General features: G+C 35.9%; 2 protein-coding genes and 1 non-coding gene across 4 annotated transcripts; 1 reads left to right on the top strand and 2 right to left on the bottom strand.

Moving 5' to 3' along the window:
• Positions 1–1,934: 1,934 nt before the first annotated feature.
• TRNAP-AGG (transfer RNA proline (anticodon AGG)) lies at positions 1,935–2,006 on the bottom strand. Its single transcript has one exon. It is a non-coding gene; the product is annotated as a tRNA-Pro (tRNA).
• A 7,244-nt stretch (positions 2,007–9,250) lies between these two features.
• Positions 9,251–15,468, top strand: LOC147868205 (cyclin-dependent kinase-activating kinase assembly factor-related / CDK-activating kinase assembly factor-like protein). 2 transcript variants are annotated; one of them, XM_087316533.1, is made up of 7 exons: positions 9,251–9,382; positions 10,039–10,116; positions 12,167–12,220; positions 12,343–12,416; positions 13,028–13,131; positions 14,312–14,386; positions 15,088–15,468. In XM_087316533.1, exons 1-7 carry the CDS (start codon positions 9,303–9,305, stop codon positions 15,325–15,327), a joined length of 705 nt encoding a protein of 234 aa, XP_087172659.1. In that variant the 5' UTR covers positions 9,251–9,302; the 3' UTR covers positions 15,328–15,468. The 2 variants fall into 2 exon arrangements, with proteins under 2 accessions (XP_087172659.1, XP_087172668.1); XM_087316542.1 differs by having other exon boundaries at positions 9,326–9,418; positions 9,931–10,116.
• Positions 15,469–16,736: 1,268 nt separating this feature from the next.
• Positions 16,737–21,891, bottom strand: LOC147868204 (stromal 70 kDa heat shock-related protein, chloroplastic-like). The gene is made up of 8 exons (XM_087316591.1): positions 21,263–21,891; positions 19,777–20,029; positions 19,302–19,381; positions 19,042–19,184; positions 18,656–18,754; positions 18,184–18,373; positions 17,509–17,907; positions 16,737–17,284 (listed from the first exon to the last, which is right to left on the bottom strand). Exons 1-8 carry the CDS (start codon positions 21,842–21,844, stop codon positions 16,901–16,903), a joined length of 2,130 nt encoding a protein of 709 aa, XP_087172717.1. The 5' UTR covers positions 21,845–21,891; the 3' UTR covers positions 16,737–16,900.
• Between the last annotated feature and the right edge of the window lie 755 nt (positions 21,892–22,646).

The raw sequence follows: 22,646 nt of genomic DNA, 5'->3' as shown, positions 1-22,646 counted from the left end.
GAAGTGACTCCTATTATGCAATCCACCAAAACAACAATTCAGCCACTTGGTGCTCTTCCATTCTTGAAAGTGACTAGATGGTTAATTCTAGAGTGATTTGTTTCTAAACCACCTAGACAAATGTAAAGTGTATGTATATGTTTCTTTGCCCTTACAATGATCTCCCACAAGTATATCCCAAAATAATATGCTATCACCTCCTTTAGAAATGGGAGTTCAATCTTTTTTTTTCCATTCCAAAGCTTAAGGGTGCTTAGACATTGTTGATCAGTAGAACATTCATGAGTAGTGCTTGAAAATGTATGATAATACATATTGAAATATATATTTGTGTTTATAGTAAGGACATGTTCACTTCATTTGTTTGGTGCCATTTTCCTACACTTTCATTCTTTGAGAAATGGAACCATGTGACTATTTTGTCCTCCCTCTTCAATTTGAATCCTCCTAAGTTAGTAGCAAGGGACTTATATCTAAAACAAGTCAACCTAGCAAAAAAACATTTCTTTTTCTCCTTCCTATAATCATAATAATAATTTACTCAATGAATTTTATGTTTGACTTTGTCAAAGCTAACTTGTGCATGCTGCTCATGAGACAAATTGTGGCTCCATTGAAGGTCTAACAAACGAACCTTAATGATCATTGATCACAAAAAGCAATCTCAAAATTCCAATCCATGACTTCCATAATGATATTAAGTACTAGTAACATAAGTGTTTGACGATATGGTAAACCATTGGCATAAACACCTAATTGATGCCCATGCTTAATAAACTTATTTTAGGGTGGACGTAAATTATTGTGATGGCTCCCTGTCAATGCTCAATGATCGTCGTATCATCATGTTGAAGTTAAGTTTTTTGTTAATAATTCAAATTAGCTTTGCTGGATAAATTGTAATGATATCGTTTTCACTCTATGGTGTTCTGGAAAGTATGTGAATCCCAAGGTTTAATTAAAAGCTATTTTCTCCCAAGCAACAACTGTTTCATTCGCTCGATCTCAAACAGTATGAAAAAGTTGTTTTTACACTTCACACGAAAGAGCCGAACTCACAGAGTCACAACCTTTTTGGGTTGGTTTACAGGCCTTTTTTTACTAAAGCTAAACTCTCTCTCTCGACAGCTTCTATCTTCATCGATTGAAGATTCTCGCTGGTTCTATCTGACATAAACATGCAGTTCCTCTATTTCATCCATTTTTTGCACATCATATCCATTGTCCGTTATTTCATTTAAAAATAATTCTATTGTGCCTTATCTGCTACCGTAATGACATTGCTTTGCATTGGTTGAATTAAACTCTCGCATGGCAGCATTTTCGTTCGTAATGAATGTACCCATGCACGTTACTCTCCTTTGATAACACATTAATGAAGTATCCCTACTACTTGGATAAGGCGAACTTACACATTAGAGCTAGGTAGGTAGGGTTAATGCATAGGACATATTATTTTAGGGTAAGATCTTCTTCGGTTGTACATACAGTATTTCCTCTTGCTTACATGAAACAGGCTATGACTGAGCTGTTATATATTCTTCTGCTGCTGCTGATTCTGGTCCTTCAAGATCTGTGAAAAAAATAAAGACAAACTCCTTCTGATTCCTTGTTCCAGACTCCGGTGTGAAAAATGAGTGGCTTAGAGTAGTAGTTTACAAGAACCAGAAGACCTTGTTCCTTATCGTATCGTATTTCTCTCTTGCATTCTGAAAAGACTGATGATTGACAGTCGTGTTCAAGATACATCAATTTTACCATCACGATGCATATTGTCCAATAGAGTAAAAGAAGAAGGAACATGAGTAGTAATAGACGTTTGAAATCGTTACGTATTTCTCCTCTTGAAAGTAAAGTAAAAGTTGGGGTATTTCTCCTCTTGAAAGTAAAGTAAAAGTTGGGGTATTTCTCCTCTTGAAAGTAAAGTAAAAGTTGGGGCATTCCGAGAATTGAACTCGGGACCTCTCGCACCCTAAGCGAGAATCATGCCACTAGACCAAATGCCCGCTTGTATGATAAAGACAACATTTTATAAAATAATAAAGTAAATCACTATGACGACAACTTATTTGTTACCCATGGCATTTGTTACCCGATACATAATCTCATCCCATATATATAATCAAAATTCCATCTGATATATAATATCTTATATCAAGCTTCTCTGCATTGTCTCTCATTTAATCAGTATGCTATCAATTGATATTGGATGTTCTTGAGTTGTCAAAACTTCGTAACATCTAGATTGTGTTCATGATAATAAAGCATTAGTGTTGCCCATTGCAAATATTTGATTTGTTTGTTGTCATTGTTAATGTAAATAATGATTGTTTGTTAACCGTTCCAAATTAAAGAGATATTTCAAAAACAAATCTTAGAATGAGATCTTGATGCATTTTACCTTGAAATCCTCCATCACAATCGCCAACTATATAATTTTATATTTCCAAAAATAATTCGTCATACTTTAAGCCTCTCTTTTGAATAAAATAAAAGCAATACAATTAGCATTTTTAATAGAAGCACCATTAACATGTAAGAATGGAACTTGATCGAGTGAATCCGCACCCAATTCTTAGGATACAAAGTGACGATGGATTATGTGTTGATCGAAGTGACTAGTTGTTCTCTGATAACAACCATAATTGTCTCCAACTTTGGTGTTTTTGGGAATTTAGGGGGCCAAAGTGCTTGAATAACCACAATTCACTACAATTAGAATGTTTAATAGAAGCACCATTAATATGTATGAATGGAACTTGATCGAGTGAATCCACACCCAATTCTTAGGATACTGAGTGAGGATGGATTATGTGTTGATCGAAGTGACTAGTTGTTCTATGACAACAACCATAATTGTCTCCAACTTTGGTGTTATTGGGAAATTAGGGGGCCAAGGTGCTCAAATAATATCGAGGTTAACATCAAATACAATTCAATGATGATTGATCAACGTAGCAAACATACTTGCAACATAGGTTAGCAAATATATTCAGAACATGCACTTGTACAAAGAGGACACATTAGGTTAGACTCTAGAACATACTTGTTAGACAAGGAATATAATATTATATAGTGTATATATATAATGTCACAATATCAAATTCAACTTTCCAACAAAATGTATGATCACACAAGTAGTGGGGAAACTAATGAGTAGTTACAAAATTGCAATCCCCTTGAGCCTGAGCTCTCTCATTTCCAATGTTGATATCAAGAGAGTAGTTGCAATCAACGATGATAACATGAGAAGGTAGCGAGAAAGTAAAATTACACTCATGTTACCCTCTCTCATACACATACACATAGTCTATGTGTTGTACAAAAACTATACATGTGATTCCTTAATTGTTTATACATGGTCCATACACATGTGTGACCTTATAAGAATCGTGTCACGTATAAGAATTATAATATTGTTCCTCGTATTTAAGAATTCTAGCCATGTAATCAATATTTTATGAGCTCTTCACACCAATGAAGAACTAGTTTTGTAGAATAATTGTGACCTTTTTTTTCATAAAAAATTATCCTCCATTGGTATTAAAATTAAAGTGACCAGAGGCAATATACAAGATAATCCAATATTACAATGAATATTGTATAGCCATGCTGAATGGCTGTAGCCAATCTTATTCATGTTCGACACGTCCAAGCATAATGTTTTCATCCAATAACCCCTTTCTTTCAATCTCAACATGCATCTCACGCCCCATCAGAATCTCCTTGCATTTTTAGTGTCATTGCTCATGAAGACATTCAAGTCATAACCACTTTCAGTTGTACAGTTGTGTATTAACTTGCATACTTCACAATCTTTTAAGATGCAACACACTTTTATAGCATTACTATAAATATCTTAATCTCGTTCAATATGAGACTCCCTCATCTTATTGTACATTTCAAGTGCTTCACAGTCTTTTAAGCTACAACACGCTTTTATAGCATTAATATAAATATTTGAATCTGGTTCAATACGAGACTCCACCTTATTGAACATATGACAAATGAAGAAATCACAACATTCCATGGAGATACATTTTCCTCAGGCAAAATGATGAATATTTCATTAACTTCAGAAAAACTTCCAAGGGAGGACAACATGTCTATCATATGAATAGCAATAGTGATGTATGATAACAAACCATTTTTATAATAAGGTTTTGTAATTGCTTAGCACAAGCCAAGTTTCCTTCTTTTTTGCATCTCTTTGCAAGGAAAAGTAATGATTCATTTGGAACAACTTTTCCTTCGGTAGAGAGTGTGACCTTATAATGTGTGACCCTACAATTGTAATAAATTTCCCCCTCTTCAAGAATCCCATTCTCCTTTCCATATAATTGATATTTGATGAGCTCTTCACACTGATGAGGAACTGGTTTTTTTAAAGTTGATTTCCAACCCATTGATATAGTTAACAAAGAGGAACACCTGAAGGAATGATTACGTGAGTCACGTATAAGAGAGAGAGAGAGAGAGAGAGAGAGAGAGAGAGAGAATATACCATTGAGGCGATTATGAGATAAACACGAGATGTACCAAGCATGAGATGTTTATCTGTGTATGTGTGTGTGAGATAATTACTAAATGCATGTTTGGATCTAACAAATAACTTGTGGAACCAACATTCCACAAATACTCCTCACCTCGTTAATGGCACCCAACATCATACGACCTATTGTGTTAGGGGCATGATCATATAATATCCTGTGGTGAGAATTTACCGTAGTATTCTATGCACGTGGATAAGTGTGAGGGTTAAACGAGAGTGTAAAGAAGGGGAGGATTACTTTTAATCCTCGGGATTGAGACAACCCATTAGGCCAAGTGTGAACTTGCCTGGGGGCCTTGGGTGTCGCTATAAATATGAGACCTAGCTACCCTCATTTCATCATATCTTGACTACGTCGAGACTTTGTTATTGTGGTGGGTCAACTCTTGTAGCGAGCACGCCAACACTAGGTACGATTGACGCCACGACGGTGGTATGGGACGCCGATCGAGGCTCCAGTCTGTCTTGATCCCTTCGCTCGGGGGTGGTCAGGTGGATCGGCACCCTTCTTTCTCTCGCACCTTTCTTATTTCTTATATCTTTTATCTCATCATATGCTTACGTTAGACCATAACTCTAACATATTGTTATTGATTGATTTGTTGTTTGTGTAGGTTATTATATACATATAAGATTGCATGCATGTTGCCCTAGATTTGAAGTTAACTCGATGTTGCATCACATGAACTTGAAAAGATAGGGTTCCAAAACAAATTTTTCAAACTATGCTTTTACAACATGGTATCATCACTGAAACATGTAATTACCTGATATTGACATGCTACAATTTAATTTAAGTTTGACATACTTGAAAATATATTTTCGCCAACTAAATAGTGTGAATGTGAGGGGCTAGAATAAATTCACGACATAAGTTGGTTGCTTGCATAATTAAAAAGATTCAAGTGTGCATATTTTGTTACGCCCAATGAAAAAAGCGTCAAAGGTTATGTTTCAATCCTACCAGGGGTCGAACCTAGAATTTTTGGTTTCGTAGACCAACGCCTTATCCATTGGGCCATAGGACCAACTCTAAGAAACATTTAAAATACATTAGATATCTTACTAGGACCAAATGGTCGAAACAAGGAGTGCGTAGGGATAGGCACACGACGATTAGAGGGTGCTTAAGCTAAACAAGAGAAAGTAGGCAACATACACTAATGAGAGAGAGAGAGAGAGAGAGAGAGAGAGAGAGAGAGAGAGAGAGAGAGAGAGAGAGAGAGAGAGAGAGAGAGAGAGAGAGAGAGAGAGAGAGAGAGTGATGTTTTTAATTCAAAGAGGGTAGTGGTCTTAGGCAAACTAGTTTCACTCAATAATGGAGCTCTTCAGTGCAAAGACCATTACAACAAGAGAATGTGATTTATAAAGGGGTGGGAAGGAAGAGGGAGTGAGAGAAAAGGAGTGGGGAGGATTTGATTTGTGTAGTAGATGAGATAGAATAGAATGTGGTGATGAGAGAGAGAGAGAGAAATGTGTGTAGGAAAGTGATAGGGAATGAGAGAGGGGGAATTAGTATAATGATGATGGTGAGGGGGGAGTTCTTAATGTGATGAAAAAGGGGGATTTAGGATAATATTAAGTGGGGGATGTGGGTGAATTATTTGAAAACTTAGTGTTAAGTGGGGGATTTGGGTGGATTGTTTGAAACTTTAGTCTTAGTTTTAAGTGGGGGATTTTGGTGGATTGTTTGAAAACTTAGTCTTAACTAGGAGGGCATGTAAGGACTTAGATTTTGTCCAACATACGAAAGGGCGTGAGATGCTTGTAAGCTTGGGATCTAACATTAAGTCATTATAGAGATTTTTTAGAAAACTATGAATGCCTAGTTTTGGGGTATGTTTGGTGTATCTAAGTTAAAAGATTGTGGGGTTAAGGGAACTAATAGTTTTGGGTTGATATAGGAGTGTTTTTCTAAGATTAAAAGGTATTTTCTTATAGCTTTTTAGTATAAAGGACGGAGGGTAACCGCAGTTAACTAGTCTATTGAAAAAGAAGAGTTTTTTCATTTGGTAGAAACCTAATGGGGTGCTTTCTCTAATGAGATATCTCTTCACTTCATTAGTGATAAAGTCTAACATACTTGAAAATATATTTTCGTCAACTAAATAGTGTGCTTGTGAGGGGCTAGAATAAATTCACGACATAAGTTGGTTGCTTGCATAATTAAAAAGATTCAAGTGTGCATATTTTGTTACGCCCAATGAAAAAAGCGTAAAAGGTTACCGTTTCGATCCTACCAGGGGTCGAACCTGGAATCTCTGGTTTCGTAGACCAGCGCCTTATCCATTGGGCCATAGGACCAACTATGAAAAATGTTTAAAATATATTAAACTAAACACTTTGACCTTTAAGCTAAAAATCACTGCTTACAAATATTTATACCTTCATTACTACCATCAATGTACGAAGAAATGGTTCACAAACAAAAGTGATTACGCTACTCATTGACATCTTTTAAACGCAACTTAAAACATTTCACAATTTCCAAACCTAATGATATAAGCTAACGATAGTCTCAATCATGTGCATTTTTATATTGTCACCTTGAAATGCACTAGAATGACACATAATGTTGTGGTGAGATTGTAGGTCACATTGTAACAATGTTGGGTGAAATACCTTATTTTTCACGAAGGATGAATATGAGGCGACAACAATGCAACAACAGAATATGTATGTTTAGAGATGAATTATTGGCTCATATAATTGGTGTGTCTGATTGGAACTATTGGAAACATTTTTCATACCAACGCATTTATTTTAAATATAGCATGACCATTCCTTCCAATTTTCTTACAAAGGATTGGTTAATTTTTTGAACCATTATTATCCTCATCTTTAAGGGTTTTCATATAAGGACACAACATGAGTACTATAGTTTATGCTTGTACAATTTATTTTTGATGCATTGCTTGTGAGAAAATTGTTTGCATTGCTTGCAACCCTTCCCATTTCTTATTAATTCAAACACTTTTCCACGAATAGCCAAGCTAACCATGGGCAATGGCAACAACATTCCAATAAACATAACTACTATAAATGTATTATTCATGTCAAGTGATGTAATACATATATTCAAGAAGCTACATAATTGGTAAGTTGAATAAAATTGCAAGAAAACACAATAGGAGGTGAAATTTGATATGCCTAAACCTTGTGTTTCTTTTTGCGCCATAATGTACCAGGGCATGCATGAATAACACAACAAGTTAAGATCGTAGACTTAGGTTTGACTTCATTTTTGTTCACTTTATTGAAAAGTTGTACTATTTATTTGTATTCCATATGCTTTAAATCATCGTAGTAAATTTGATGACATTTTCTTTCTATAAGTTCCATATAGTGAATTACCTTGATGAGGCAAGGTATAATTACCATCATGTATCCCACTTTTCATTGTAAATACAGAGCTTCACACGGAGAACCTTCTAATGTCAAATTTGTATGGAAACATTGGATTCCAACAATAATATTCAAAGTCTTTTTGTACATTTCCGTATGATGTAGACAATCTAATATAGATTGTTGAAGAAGTTTAATTCTTGGAGTTTGTCTTGATGGAAGGCCTTGTGATCATGAACCATCTAGATGGTTATGAGCAATCAACGTGTCACCCTCTTTGTATTATCTCATTTAACAATATTTCATTGATGAGATGAGATGATGCTCACCACCATGTGATATGCAACACAAAATTTTCGATGTGCAAATTTGTCACACCCTTTCTAATTGGGTGGAAAACAAATAACACGATGGATTGTTCACACAAGATTATTGTTTGTGATGATACTTGCTACCCTTAAATTGAAATTGCATAACATGGACACAAATATAACCTTCTTGAAAAACATCACATCATGTAAAAAGGCTATTCGTATCCATATAATAAGACTTTAGGCGGTTAACCACATCGCTCTTACGAAATCCAAATCAATTGTTGTTGCTCAATCTTGAAAATGATCACATCAATAACCAATGTATCCCCAACTGTTGGATCCATCCTAACGTGCCAAAGTAAATATGCCATGGAAAGCCAATGGAGGCTTGACAATGGCCAAGAGGGCAACAAAGCGCATTTCGAAGGTCATGACCCAACAAAACCAAACAATCGAGAAGCATACCTTATCATGAATGTTTTGGCCAATGTCATCAATTTCGACAAAGTCCACCCAGTGAGTGCATGTTGAGTTCCATAACGTTGAGGAGGAAGGAACGAGGAGGAGCGGAAACATTATTATGCATACCAAGTTTCGAGCATTGTGATTGCTCGCATCCATCACACATGGAGTGCCATTGGGTCATTGTTTTTCTTGGGGGGACACCTTGTACATACATACATACATACATACAACTTAGTTACAAGTTAAGAACCCGAGGAACATATGTCCCCCCCACCCTCCCAACCCCAACACAAATGTATCCATTCAATCCATCTCATCTCACTCCATACACTCAACTCACTTCACTCGCTTTCTTATATTTAAGTTTTTAACTGTACTCAAATTCCAACCCTAATCTCTCTCTTTCAAAGATGAGAAAACACTTAAGATGTAATCTCTTATTTGGTCTTATAGGCCATTTTGGCCTCTTAAAAGACGTTAATAGATCTTTCTGTCTTTCTCTCTCTCTCTTTCTCTCTGTCCTAAAATTCCAACCCTAATAATCTCCCTCCCTCTCTCTCTGCCATTCGTCCTGCGAAGGTAATGTTTCTTTCGCACATCTCTGAGCCTCTCATTCTCCCCGCAGAATGCGCCGAACCCTAACTAAACGTGGGCCTGTTCGACTTTCACTAGATCGCCTCCCCATAACCATATCTCACCGAATACTCTTAGTTGTGTACCATGCAAGAATAATCTGTTTCTGGTAAGCAACAAATTAGTAGAATACAACGACTTATTGCAGTAACTGTAACATATTGAATGATGTCTGTATTATCAAGTAACATACACGCATGAAATTTTCAATATCTGGCCGACCTAAATTTTGCGTTATTGCAATGTTTGATGCAAATATTTTCTGCATTATTGCTATATTTGATCTACGTAAATCCTGGTTTAATCTTTCCATTATTTAAACATATTTAACTAACATAATTCTTGCATCATTGCAATACGTGGTCAAAACTAAAATTTGAATTGTGGCTTAGATTTTAATTTTAAAGTCCACTTTTATTAAGACGCATGGCATTTCATTGTACGTAAAAAAAGGAACTATTTCTGCAAACATGGACAATTGAATTAAAATCAACATGATTATTGCATGCCTGCAACATGTGAACGAACAAAGGTGTGCATTATAGATTGGAATTTAACGTGGTTTAAGTTGTTTCAGTTTTGATTTTCTTAACAATACGAGTTAACATTTCTGTGATGTAGGAATATTAATCTTTTTCTATAAAAAAGAATCAATTTGGAGCTTGAGGAACTTAGAGTATGTAAAAGATCTCAATTCTGGTGGAGGTTCGTTTTTTCTACTCTCAACACAATAGTTGCACTGCGTGGGTTTCCATCATTGATTTCAGATGACAAAGAGTTTCTGCCTCATCAACTCTTCATTCGCAGGTGAAAATATGCCTTTCTCTTTCTTGTTGCTGTCATTGGCATACGAAACAACATCTTTTTTTCCTACAGTAAATGTCTTTTATCTATCCTTACCCATTCTATCGATAATCTAAAAGTTTTTTGTTATTGGCATAATTGTTTTTCAAGTACGAAGAAGATTCTAAACTAATGTCATCATATTGCGGTGCCATGTTTCTATATAGCAAACCCTAAGATGCAACCATCATGAATCATAATATGAGCAGGTGAAACTTAGGATGAAAATTTTGAACACATTTTCCATTGTTGTTTCCTTCTCTGGGAGTATTTGCATGTGAAACCATGAATTGTTTGCTTACCTTGACATGATTGCAGCTTTGGTATATGGTTTGCATATCTGTGAGCCTGTCTCTAGTTTATCCGTAGTTCATAGACGGAATTTAGAGGTTGGCATGTTGATGTAGGAATGAGATACACATGCACATAGTTTATAGACGGTCATCTACTCTCAGTGTCACTCTGAAAATAGTAATCCACATGCTGCAATGAGGTGGTGGAAGAGGGTATATAAATATTGTAAAAGATGGTGTCATTAGAACTTGGAAGAGGTCCTCAGTGTGGAGAAATGCCATTAAGCTTTTTAAAGTAGCTTATATTAGCTGATAAGGGGTATTTATTAGGAAAGTTGTTCTGAAAATACACTTTGACAGTATACCAAGATCTATCTTTGTTTTCGTCTATATTAACATCTAATTCTCTGTCTCAAGTCATCCTCAAGAGATGATTTCACCATTAAAAGGGATGAATAAAAGGCTTGGGGTTGATGAAATGCCGAGTCTGTGCATACTAGTGCAAAAGGATTCACTGCTGGCATTGATTCAGCACATTATGAGGTTTTTGAGGCAGGACAGATACTCTATTTCAGCGCAATTCAGTATCAAGAAATGTCTGGAACTGGAGGGTTAGTTGGCTGTAGAACAAATTACAGATGGAGCAAAAATAAGGAATTTATGATGCCAATGGTGTTTGTCTTGTCAAGAACTAGAATTAAGACCTTGAAATTGTGTCAGAGTACTCCCAAAAGAGCTTGATGGGAATCACCACAGAGATTAGAAGAGCACCATTGTTTTTCAAAGAGCTAAATTCATTTCTCATGGAGAAGAGATGTGACTTGGCAGTATATGTAAGATCTTATGCATTTAGCTCTTAGAGAATCATTGTAACCGATGGAGTTTGGAAAAGAGAAGAAGACTTAAAAATTGTCAGGGAACTGTCGTAATGGCATATTCTCAGGAGATCCTTGGTGAAATGATCATGGCCATTCTACTTCTTCTTCAATAAGAAATCAGCTCTGATATTTCTCTGATGAAATGATACAAGCACTTATGGTGATACTGTATAAGGAGTGTGTTACAGTTGAAGTGTTCTCAAATAATTGAAGCTGGACTGTGGAGTCTGCTGGATAGCTAATGTTGGATTAATTCAGTTTGTTGCAGATAACTTGCAAATATTTCAAGGTGCCTGTGTTATTGGGAGGCTTTAATATTCCAAAGAGCTGAAAAGGATTTAAAGAATTCGAATCAATGTACTGAATTATTGAAGGAAACTTTCCATGGAAATGTCATTTATGCTGCAGTGAAATTTTGGAGCTTATATTTAAGAAACCAGGGCATACATTTGGGTTGACAATGCTGAAAGACATACTTTTGCATTGATAGTATAATCAAATGGATTGGAATAATCCAAATCTGCTCTTGAGAGATAGAAAATACTGACAATGGTTTGTCAAGGTTTGGATCATCTAGCTGGCCGGAACAGAATCAAAGGAATTAGTATAAAGAACCAAACATTGAATTCCAATCAATGTGGATGCTGTGGCTGTGATTCATTTTTATATTAACTTTTGACATATGTTTTCTTGTCATATAAGCTACTATATGTTCTTATCTTGAAGTAGGTCTAATATTCTGGTTCCTTGGAGAAATAAAAAAGTAAATGATGATTAAATTCAATTTTAGGCCTGAAAAAAATGACCTAATGTATTTCTATGATTTAATGGCATATTTCTCAGGTTGCTTGATAGAATGAATAAGGACCTTGCAATCCGGAGAAGAATGTTGAACATGTGAGCTAGATTTTCATTCTGTCCATATTTATAGTTATAGAATGAAACAAATGGAATCTGGTCAATTCTTGACATATTTTGGTTTATTTCATTGTCCTTATATATTTGTGCAAGTCTTGTAGATACAACAAGCGAGAGGAAGATTTTCCCAGTCTTCGAGATTACAATGACTACCTGGAAGAGGTTGAGGATATGAGTAAGCAATCTTTTGTGAAGATGGGAAAATATTGTGCTCATCCTCTCTACAGTGAAGCTATGCATGATTAATATGTTAAAACAGCTGTGAAAATTCTGCTAAGATGGGAAAACATTATGCTCATTCTAATGTTACACTCATCCTCTCTACAGTGAAGCTGTGCATGTTAAATATGTAAAATATCTGTGAATGATGTCGGTATTAATTAGGTCTGTAAAATTTTGAATATGTCATGCCTTACCAAAGGTTTCTGAAGCTGATAGCCATGTGCCAATGCAAGAGAAGTGGACACTCTTTCAGAATTTATGGGTTAGGTTTTGAGGAATCACTCTTAAAAATCCCAGGAAACTTATGAGTTTTAATCTGTGAATAATATCAAGTTGCTTGAGCAAAATTACTTTATTGTGAGGGACCAACAATTTCTGCAGCATTTTATATTGATTCCAATGAAGTAGGATTCTATAGGGGTCACGTAGAATTCAAACACTGGGGTTAGCTATTTTGAACAAGTTTCCACCTAAATTTTCCATGAATTTTTCATGTTTCATTATTCCCTGTGCAATGTTTGAACCTATGGACTCCAATTTCTCAGTACTTGATGTTTAATGCAGTCTTCAAATTGATTGAAGGAGTGGATGTTCAGGCAATTGAAGCAAAGATCAAGTTGTATCAAGAAGAGCATGCAGATCAGATAATTGCAAACAATGCTCGGAAGGTTATTGTTTTATGCATTTGTGTTTGAATGCTGAATTGATAATGTATGCATGAATGTGGCGTAAGAGGTTAAGAGGAGACAGGAATTTGTATTCTAAATTATCGTTATAAGCTTCTTGTACTTGGATTAATATGGTGCAAAATTTGGTGATTTATTCGTCAGCCAAGTTTTTTTAAACCTAATCCTCTCTTCTGACATTTGCAACTCGTTTTAATACCTTTATATGATAGTTTCCAATGCAAACATGTATAATATTACTTGTTAGGCCCTTCTCTTTAGTATAAAACTTGCAAGTGGGTTTTTGTTAATCCTTGTGGTTGCTTTGCATAGTAATATAGCTCATACATATTTTATTGACCCTTCTGGTTGCTATGCATAATAGTATACTAGTATGGAGCTCCTGGAACCAAGTATATGAGCTCATAGTGACAACTTCATACTTCGCTGTTGGGGCTGAGTCTTGGAACACATCCTCTATAGTCCTTTTAATGCCTGCATACCCCCTAGGGAGTCTGTGCAGTTCCTCTCATGGAGAGATGGGTCCTGAGAGGCCAGCTATCAAAAGCCAAAACTGGCCCATGAGGCAAAGCATATATAAATGTCTGCTAAGAGGCCAAATGGCATACAAGACTGAACGAGAGATTATATCTGTAAATGTCTCATCTTTGAGAAGAAAAAAATCAAAAAAATCACATGATCCAATCCAAGATATTTCAATCCCTTAACTGATATGGAGAGATCCCAAGTGGCTTATCACACAGTCTTTATCAATTTAATGATATCAGCTCACTCTATACTCTTCCACTTTGGCATGTCCAAGTGTGGACAATCAAAGCTATATTGGAATGGGGGTAGTACATTTATCTTTATGCCTTGTGATTGGAAACATTATTTCATTGAGCATACCGTGTTCTACCTGGTATGCTCCCAAATCTGTTGGATACTGATCATTAATTGGAATTGTGCCTCGGTCACTGTTGTGGCTGTTCACATCTCAGCCTGAATTATACCATGGGGTAGAGAAGGTCTCGTATAGGAAGAACTGAGGCCCTATGCATGTTATTCCTAAGCATTTGTACGATAATGTGTATGCGTCTTTCCCTCTCCCTATAGGAATTCTGGCTTTGATCTCTCTCAATAATAAGAAAAGAGGGGAGAGAGAATAGAGTTTTAATTGCAGGCAGAAGAACGATCAGCTGCTCTTAGAAAGCAACCCCTACAACCTTCTGCAACTACCAACACGATGGCAGAACAGGTAAACTGATATTTGGAATTTTGAACTTATACTTTGTGGGTTAGATGTATTCATTTGGCCTTCTTGGGTTTGGATGTTCTGCGTTACATTTTCATCTTGTAAGGCTCTCATCTGCATCTAATCTCTCTTTGAATTGTATCTCCTTGGTGGTGTTGAATATTTTTCTTGCTTTTGCACATTACAATCACTTTATCTTAAGATCTTCAAGGCTTTCCTAATTGAATAAAAAGTCTCCCCTCATGCTTGGAGCTCTTCAATCATAACTTCTTGAATTCCCATAATTTGAATATGTTCCGGGATGTGTAAATCCAAAGAAAAAATTTAAAGCTCACGATGATAAGTTTGTGATACAATTATAAGGGGACGAACTTAATCATGTTTTAGCATTGATGTTATTATGTCCACTTGTAATGATGTTTTCGCATGAACCTTCTAGTTGACAAGGGTGTTTCTCTTCTCTGCCTTCTAGAGACTTTGTGTAGTTGTCCTTTTAAGCGTTTCTTGATGTTGAGATTAAGGAAATCTCAGTTCCAGAACATTAGAGAGGCATTGAGAATTTGGAATCACAATAATATATTATTCAATTTTGATTTTTGTGGAAGTAGACTAGTAGTCACATATATGCAAGTTTAGGATCATAATAAACTATAGTAAAGAGGAGCTATATATGTTTTGATTTGAATGAATTATTAATAATTTAGGTGCAAGCTGCTTCTGTACAACAGACGAGTGGAATTTATGCACCAGCAGTAGCACCTGGCAGTGTATTTGTGCAACCGAAGCCAACGGTGGTTGCATCTAGCCATGATCGTGACTTGTATGAAGATGAAGACACAAGGAAACAAAGGCAAGAAAAGGGTGCAAAAGCAGGTGGTTGGACTCCTGAACTGGGTCGTCGAAGAGCTTTTGAAGAAGCTTTTTCCAGTCTCTGGGTTGGTTGAAATGTATGAAAATTTCGATGGAATTAGCTTTCATCATTGTAGCCTCTAAATTGCTTCGATGATTATTTTTGGAAGTGCCAACAGAGCGTTGTATTTTTTGGATTGTAATCAGGTAGATGCAAATTCTGAGGTACTTATTAATTTACTCTCATTTGCAGAAAATGTAGCAACTCTGTCTCTGTCTCTTATTGGTACTGATAGCGGTAATCTATATATATTAACCTGTAGACTAACTAGGGTTCAAATTTTGACAACCTTTATAATCCACTAGATAACCTTGTGAAATATAGGGAGAACATTGGGAAGGCATCCTTTTATTGAAAGAAGCACGAATTTCTCTAAACAACTAATGAAAAAGACCATACCATGGAAGTAGAACTCAATTATGCATACATGACTAGTATGAATCTGAATGAATTTGTTGAAACACAATGTACTGGTGTGTAAATAAATTGTGCACATGGCCTGAAAGGAACTAGTAGTATTTGTCAATTGAGGTGTTCTTTGCAGTCACATCCTGAAACTAAGTTAATGATAACCAACTTATTGGTGGTTGTCGGTAGAAACGAGTAGCTTGTGAGCAGGTTAGATTCTGTTGGTCTGTTTACTGTATTTATTTATTGTAGTCGTAACTACGCTGGAATTAATTGTACTTAACACATTATCAATAATTTTTGAATTACTTGTACTAGAACACCATCAATAATTTGACACTTAATGGCAAGGATGCTCCGTTGTTTTATGTACAAATGATCATTTTAATGATATAATTTAAGCTATAGATGGTAAATTACCACATGGGCTTGAATCCTAACAACCATTGGCTCAATTCAATTCAATTTCCTTTTTCCCTTCTAGTAAAATATATTCTAATTTATAGTGAGCCTTGGATGCAAATATGATTTTTTCTTAGAACTTCTTCAAAGCAACTCCATTTCTTCTTAATAGCTTTTGTAATCTTAGAATGATGAGAGGCATACTCTTTTCTTAGAATGTAAACAATTCCATGCTATCCTAGCCAAAGTTTTTAGTAGACAATGTTCTACAACTATTAACATGTAGGTCAATTATTTAAGGTTCAACATAGGTCAAAATTCGAATTATGGCCACTTGGATCTACAATAATGAAGCTAAAACAATGTATTATATTAACATTATGTGCATATAATAACTAAAGAGGATTGGCAATCCTTTCTCGAAACCAACTCCTCAAGCAACATGACTTGAGCCACAACAACAAAGTCCAGTTGCGATCTTTCATATGGCTGGAGAATCTCTGAATCCTCATTCTTGAAACAACTCAAGAAACATAACATAGACCAAAGCTGATATTTTCCTCATTAAGTTGGGTTTCAAATTGATATTTTCATTAGCCAAGTGTAATAGTGCATGATGGAAAGAGTAAAAGAGCCACCCCCCCACATATACAAAAAAGAAGTAATCTAACTACAATATGTACATACAAGTCATTACTAATGTATTTTGCCTATCCATCCCTCCAATTTAAGTAGTTATCCAGTTTTTCAGTCAAGGTGGCAGGTGGCAAGCAACACATATCAATGCCATCAACTTTCTAAGCACTATCAGAGAAGTCAGCTTCAATGACATCATCACCACTGCTGGGATCTTTTGAAGTTCCGTTAGTGCTTGGGCCTGCAGGCCCGCCTTGTTGACTGTAGATAGATTGACCAATTTGCATTACCTCTTGGTTTAGCGCCGCTATGCTATCTTTGATGGCCTGAGTCGAAGTTGATCCTTCCGCAACCATGCCTTTGAGCTCTTCAACTTTCGCCTCGACTTTTGCCTTTATAGCTGGATCAATTTTCTCACCTAATTCTTTCAGTTGCTTCTCTGTCTGGTAGATTACAGAATCTGCCTGGTTCTTTGTATCAATGGCTTCCCTCTTTTCCTTGTCTTCTTTGCTATGTTTCTCAGCTTCACTCACCATCCTTTCGACCTGAAAGAAACACAACACGAATATTCCGTCAAGGAAAAATTACCAACAAACTGAAGGGCCTTGGAAGGTCGCATACCCTAATATGCATGCAAATGCCAATAACTTTCACAGATCACATAATAGAGTATCACATAATAGAGTATCATATAGCCTCATGCAAGCTCAGATTTTATCTTAGTACAAAGCAAAAGAAAATCCTCCACAAATAGAGCATGTTTTCTTACCTCATCCTTTGGAAGGGTACTGGCACCAGTGATGGTTATGTCTTGCTTTTTACCTGTGCCTTTGTCAACAGCTGTAACAGACAATATACCATTGGCATCTAAATCGAACTTCACTTCAATCTGAGGTACTCCTCTTTGAGAAGGGGGAATTCCATCGAGCCTAAAACTTCCTAGAGATTTGTTGTCTCTAACAAATTCTCGTTCCCCTTGAAGAACATTGATCTCAACACTGGTTTGACCATCAGCTGCAGTTGAGAACACTTCTGATTTTGATGTAGGCAATGTTGTATTTCTAGGAATGATTTTCGTCATTACTCCTCCCAGAGTCTCTAATCCAAGAGAAAGAGGGGTCACATCAAGGAGCACAATATCACTAACTTCTCCAGCCAAGACACCAGCCTATATATAAGAAATAAAAACCAATAATCAGTGATTGTTAGAATAGGTTTATTTGCTGCCCAAACAAATTAGAATATATGTATGCAAGAATATATATCTTGTAAGCAGCACTACTAATACATCCAGAGTTGTTGGGAAACTTGACTTAGATATATATGCGACATTATTAAGTACACCTTCTCCAAACAGTTACAAATGACATCTGAATTGGAATTAAAATACTGCATGCGTATATATGTTTTTGTTTTTTATTCTGTTATTATACACCAAACTAACCTGAACTGCAGCTCCAAGGGCGACAACCTCATCAGGGTTCACCGTAAGGTTTGGTTCCTTTCCAGTCAACTTCTTCACCAACACTTGCACTGCTGGAATCCTTGTGGAGCCCCCCACCAGGATCACTTCCTTCACATCACTGAAACTCAGCTTCGCATCTTGCAGTGCTTTCTCAACAGGCGTTTTACATCTACATTAGGAACATATATTGTTTGTATATTACACTTCAATCGAAACAAGGTTGTTCCACAGCTAGACTATATAATACGAAAATGCAAATCAACTTTGCTCAGTTATTGAAAAATATAAATATATAGACAGAACAACTTAGTCCACCTAGAATTTAAAAGAAAAAAACTAACCCAATATCAGAAAAACAAAACTGGCATGTTGAAGAAAATAAACAAATATAGACTGTTATATCGATCAGAAAAGGATTACAAGAATGAAATGGAAAATAATATAAGCTTACCGGTCCAATAAATCAGCACACAACTCCTCAAACTTAGCTCGCGTAAGACTTGTATCGATGTGCTTTGGTCCTTCTGATGTCGCAGTTATGAAGGGGAGGCTATATTCAAGAAACGATAAGATATTATGATGTTGAATTTTCACCTGTTGTCTACTTAAGTGGCCTCATTCTATAATGCATAGGTTTTTTATTGAAACACACGTTATGAATTAAATAAATTAATAAAAATGGTTCGAGCACCAAGTTCGTAAAATGGTAAAAGACAATCAAACAAACCTCCAGGATTCAGTAAACAGTAAAGAAATTTAAAATTTTTAAACCAACTTCATTATGAACTAAAGAAAGAATGGCCTATGTTATACTACCATCTAAATTGAACACCGCACCTTATATTGGTTTGAGTCAACGAAGATAATTCCATTTTGGCCTTCTCAGCTGCTTCTGTAAGCCTTTGCAATGCTTGCTTGTCTTTGAGGAGATCAATTCCCTCATCTCTCTTGAAATTTGATGCCAACCAATCCACAATGCGCTACACCAATGACAGGATAGAAAACTTCAAAGTCACTCAACCATGCAATATGAATTTTAAAATAAGAAACCCAGAGAAATGAATTGATGATGGTATAGAACTAGTCACAAAATCTACCTTATCAAAATCATCTCCTCCTAAATGAGTATCACCAGACGTTGAAAGAACCTCAAATACACCATCTCCAACCTCCAGCACTGCAACCATGTCTTCCCATTAGCAAAGACCATACATAAATTGCAATTTATTGCTGTAATATATTGAACAAAGACATCTAGGGATGCAATGTATTTATATGAACTAGAAACGACCATATACAAGGCGAGATTGGCATTATACTACATTGAACAGAGACATCTAGGATCGCAATGAATGTGTTAGAACTTTCTGTGAAATGACGATGAAATACTGACATTAATCATATCTTAGCACTAGCAAAGATCACAGACATGCCGTAATTTGTTGTAATACATCAAACAAAGATATCTAATATTGCAAAAATGTATTAACCATGAAATAACTTGAAATTATGCGTATATGGACATCAAGGCTTGCCAAAAACAAAACTTTATAAAGCTTTCTGACACCATACCTGACACATCAAAAGTTCCGCCACCAAGATCAAACACAAGGATGGTTTCATGGCTCTTCTTCTCGAAGCCATAGGCAAGAGAAGCTGCTGTAGGCTCATTAATGATGCGGAGGACCTCTAGAGATGCAATTCTACCAGCATCTTTTGTAGCGGTTCTCTGTGAGTCATTAAAGTATGCAGGAACAGTTATAACTGCTTTGTTAACCTTGTCATTGAGAAATTTGGATGCATCATCGACTAGCTTTCTCAACACCTAGAAAATTTAAGCATATTTTATGAGATAGGAGGGATTCAGAATCACAATCTCTTTAATTTTTATTATTATCAAATGACCTTAAAAATGAGAAATATCAGAGTGGATTGAATTGTGGAATGAAATCTGTTTAAGAAGAGGGACTAGCACATTTTCCACAAAACCAAATCATTCGTTGTTTTGGGGTTTAACTAGAAATTACATGATTATTGCCCATATACCTTAGTACAGTTTCTATATCTTTTTAAAGTATTCGTGGTGTTTAATCTTGGTACATTTCGTATACCATTTTAAAGGGATTTATAGCCAGGGTTTAATCTGCTGTCTAGAAAAACCTAGTGCAATCTGTATACCATTTTCAAAGGTTTAACCATCTTTATGAAAATTTGTATATCATGTTTGCAGGTTAAGACTATATTATATAAAACCTAACAGTTAATTTTCACCTATTTTGATCTTCAAGTGCCAAGTTTCAATTATATATAGTTTTGTATGCTTTATCCAACAATCTGTAATATACAATTTCCCCCTTTTTCTAGTGTTTAACCTAGTTTCCGACAATTTGTATGTCCATCTTTCGAGATTTAACCTATTTTTAAATATATAACCTGGTATTACATAATTTCACTCTGGTTTTGTACAATAAATAAATACTCCTAGGGTTTAACATATTCCACATGTGCTTATAGACCTGGCCCTTAATTCTCAAAGTGCATGCAGATTAACCAAAACAACAAAAAATGCACATCATAACATGCTATACAAAATGCATCAATCCAACCAGTGAAAAAAATACAGACAAAGGAAATTGCTCAAAAAATACACAAAAGACCAAACTAAACCGTTTTGAGAACAAAACTCCTTTTTCAAAGAAGAACACATAAAATCCCAGCTACTCGAGAACAAACTACACACATTAAGATCTATTTTAAAAAATCATAAAGTATTCTAAAACCACACACACACACACACACACACACACACACACATCCAACAATCTAAAATAATTAGTGCACATCGATCCAACTATTTTGGGAAAGAAAATACAAACAAAAATCTAACAATTTTAATCCTACTGTCTGAAAAAGGAACACAAACTAAACCCAGCTATCCTAAACGTAATCCAACCATCCTTTAAAAGAAAAACAATACTCAAATGTAAATATAAATCCAAACCAATATATTCCACGAACAAAATGATACACATCATCATAATTAACTAACTCAACTAACCAGGGCAGAAATCTCTTCGGCAGAAAACTGCTTTCCAATGGCAGGGCAATCAAGCTTCACATTCCCGTTCAAATCTCTAACAACTCGATAAGAGACTTGCTTCGATTCTTCATCAACTTCGTTCATCTTACGACCAATGAACCGTTTGACTGAGAAAAACGTATTCTCTGGATTCACAACAGCCTGCCGTTTAGCAATTTGTCCAACAAGACGATCACCATTTTTTGTGTAAGCGACAACAGAGGGGGTTGTCCGGTGGCCCTCTGAGTTAGTTATTATGGTTGGTTTTCCACCCTCAATGGCAGCAACAGCCGAATTGGTTGTCCCAAGATCGATACCGACCACTTTCTCATTTACCACACGAACAGGTCCAGCAGAAAATCGATTTCTACGATTTGATGGATGCGTTGAGCAGAATTCATCGAGTTTCGTGCGAAATTTATTCTGGCCATTTATTCTGGAAATTCGATGCTGAGAAACACTACATGCTGAAGAAGAAGACTTGGTAGGCATCAATATGGAGGGTACATGGGAACAATAGTTCGTTATGGTAATTGATGATATTGCAGCCATAGTCACCATGCAGGAAACAGAGGCAGAGGCAAACAGAGAGAAAGAGAAGAATGCAGAATTATGATCTTAGTTTGTGTTTGTTTTTAGAACCTTCTGGAACCTTCCAGGACCTTCTAAGTTTTTTTTACTGCCTTTGAAATCTTCTTAAGTCTTATTTTACAAGAAGATTGGCTAATCCCTAGTTCCGGAGCCGGTGGGTTGGCATGGTACAGAACACGAATGATGCGAAGAAAATGTAGATACGACCAGTTTTGAGTGATTAGCGTTGGGGTAGGAATATTAAGCATTGTGGTGATTTTATTTTCATGGCTGATGTCCATTAGCTTGTGACAATTAAGGACATCATGTTGCAATTGGCGATGGGGAAGGTAGCATGACCATAATTGTTTCAAATACTCCAAAAACCTTTGTTTCCACAATTACGACTTTTACAACACAAAAGGTTCCATATGGCTTGATGATGCGTAGTTTGATCATTGTTATGAAATGGCGATAACAATCCCATTCTTGCATGTCCTTCGTACACAAATGAGAGTTGAGTTTACAATATCACCGTGATATGGGCTCTTTGCTCTAAAAATTGGTGAATAGATTCACCTCTTTGCATGTTATTGTTATCATCATCTTCTTCATTGCTATGTTTTGCTTCCTAATGGTTTGTTATTTGATCCATTACGTGAACATTATTAATTAATAGTGTGCATTGATTTGAACACAATCCTTGTGAAGCTCTTTTTACACTTCTACGCCTTTGAAAACCTAGTTTGGATCAGATGGGTCTTCATGCATGATCATTGCACAATCGTAAACA

The sequence above is a fragment of the Azolla caroliniana genome, unplaced genomic scaffold (assembly GCF_043228905.1).
Source record: "Azolla caroliniana isolate FFs.n. ecotype wild unplaced genomic scaffold, voAzoCaro1.0.p SCAF_1, whole genome shotgun sequence".
Taxonomy (NCBI): Eukaryota; Viridiplantae; Streptophyta; class Polypodiopsida; order Salviniales; family Salviniaceae; genus Azolla; species Azolla caroliniana.
This window is presented reverse-complemented; position numbering and strand designations above follow the sequence as displayed.

Coding starts and splice junctions, on each gene's coding strand:
- LOC147868205 (XM_087316533.1), top strand. CDS start 9,303: ATGCGCCGAACCCTAACTAAACGTGGGCCTGTTCGACTTTCACTAGAT. Junction 9,383..10,038: donor ACCATATCTCACCGAATACT/CTTAGTTGTGTA, acceptor TACTCTCAACAC/AATAGTTGCACTGCGTGGGT. Junction 12,417..13,027: donor GGAAGAGGTTGAGGATATGA/GTAAGCAATCTT, acceptor TGTTTAATGCAG/TCTTCAAATTGATTGAAGGA.
- LOC147868204 (XM_087316591.1), bottom strand. CDS start 21,844: ATGGTGACTATGGCTGCAATATCATCAATTACCATAACGAACTATTGT. Junction 18,374..18,655: donor TGTGCTGATTTATTGGACCG/GTAAGCTTATAT, acceptor TTCCTAATGTAG/ATGTAAAACGCCTGTTGAGA. Junction 17,285..17,508: donor GTACCCTTCCAAAGGATGAG/GTAAGAAAACAT, acceptor TGTTTCTTTCAG/GTCGAAAGGATGGTGAGTGA.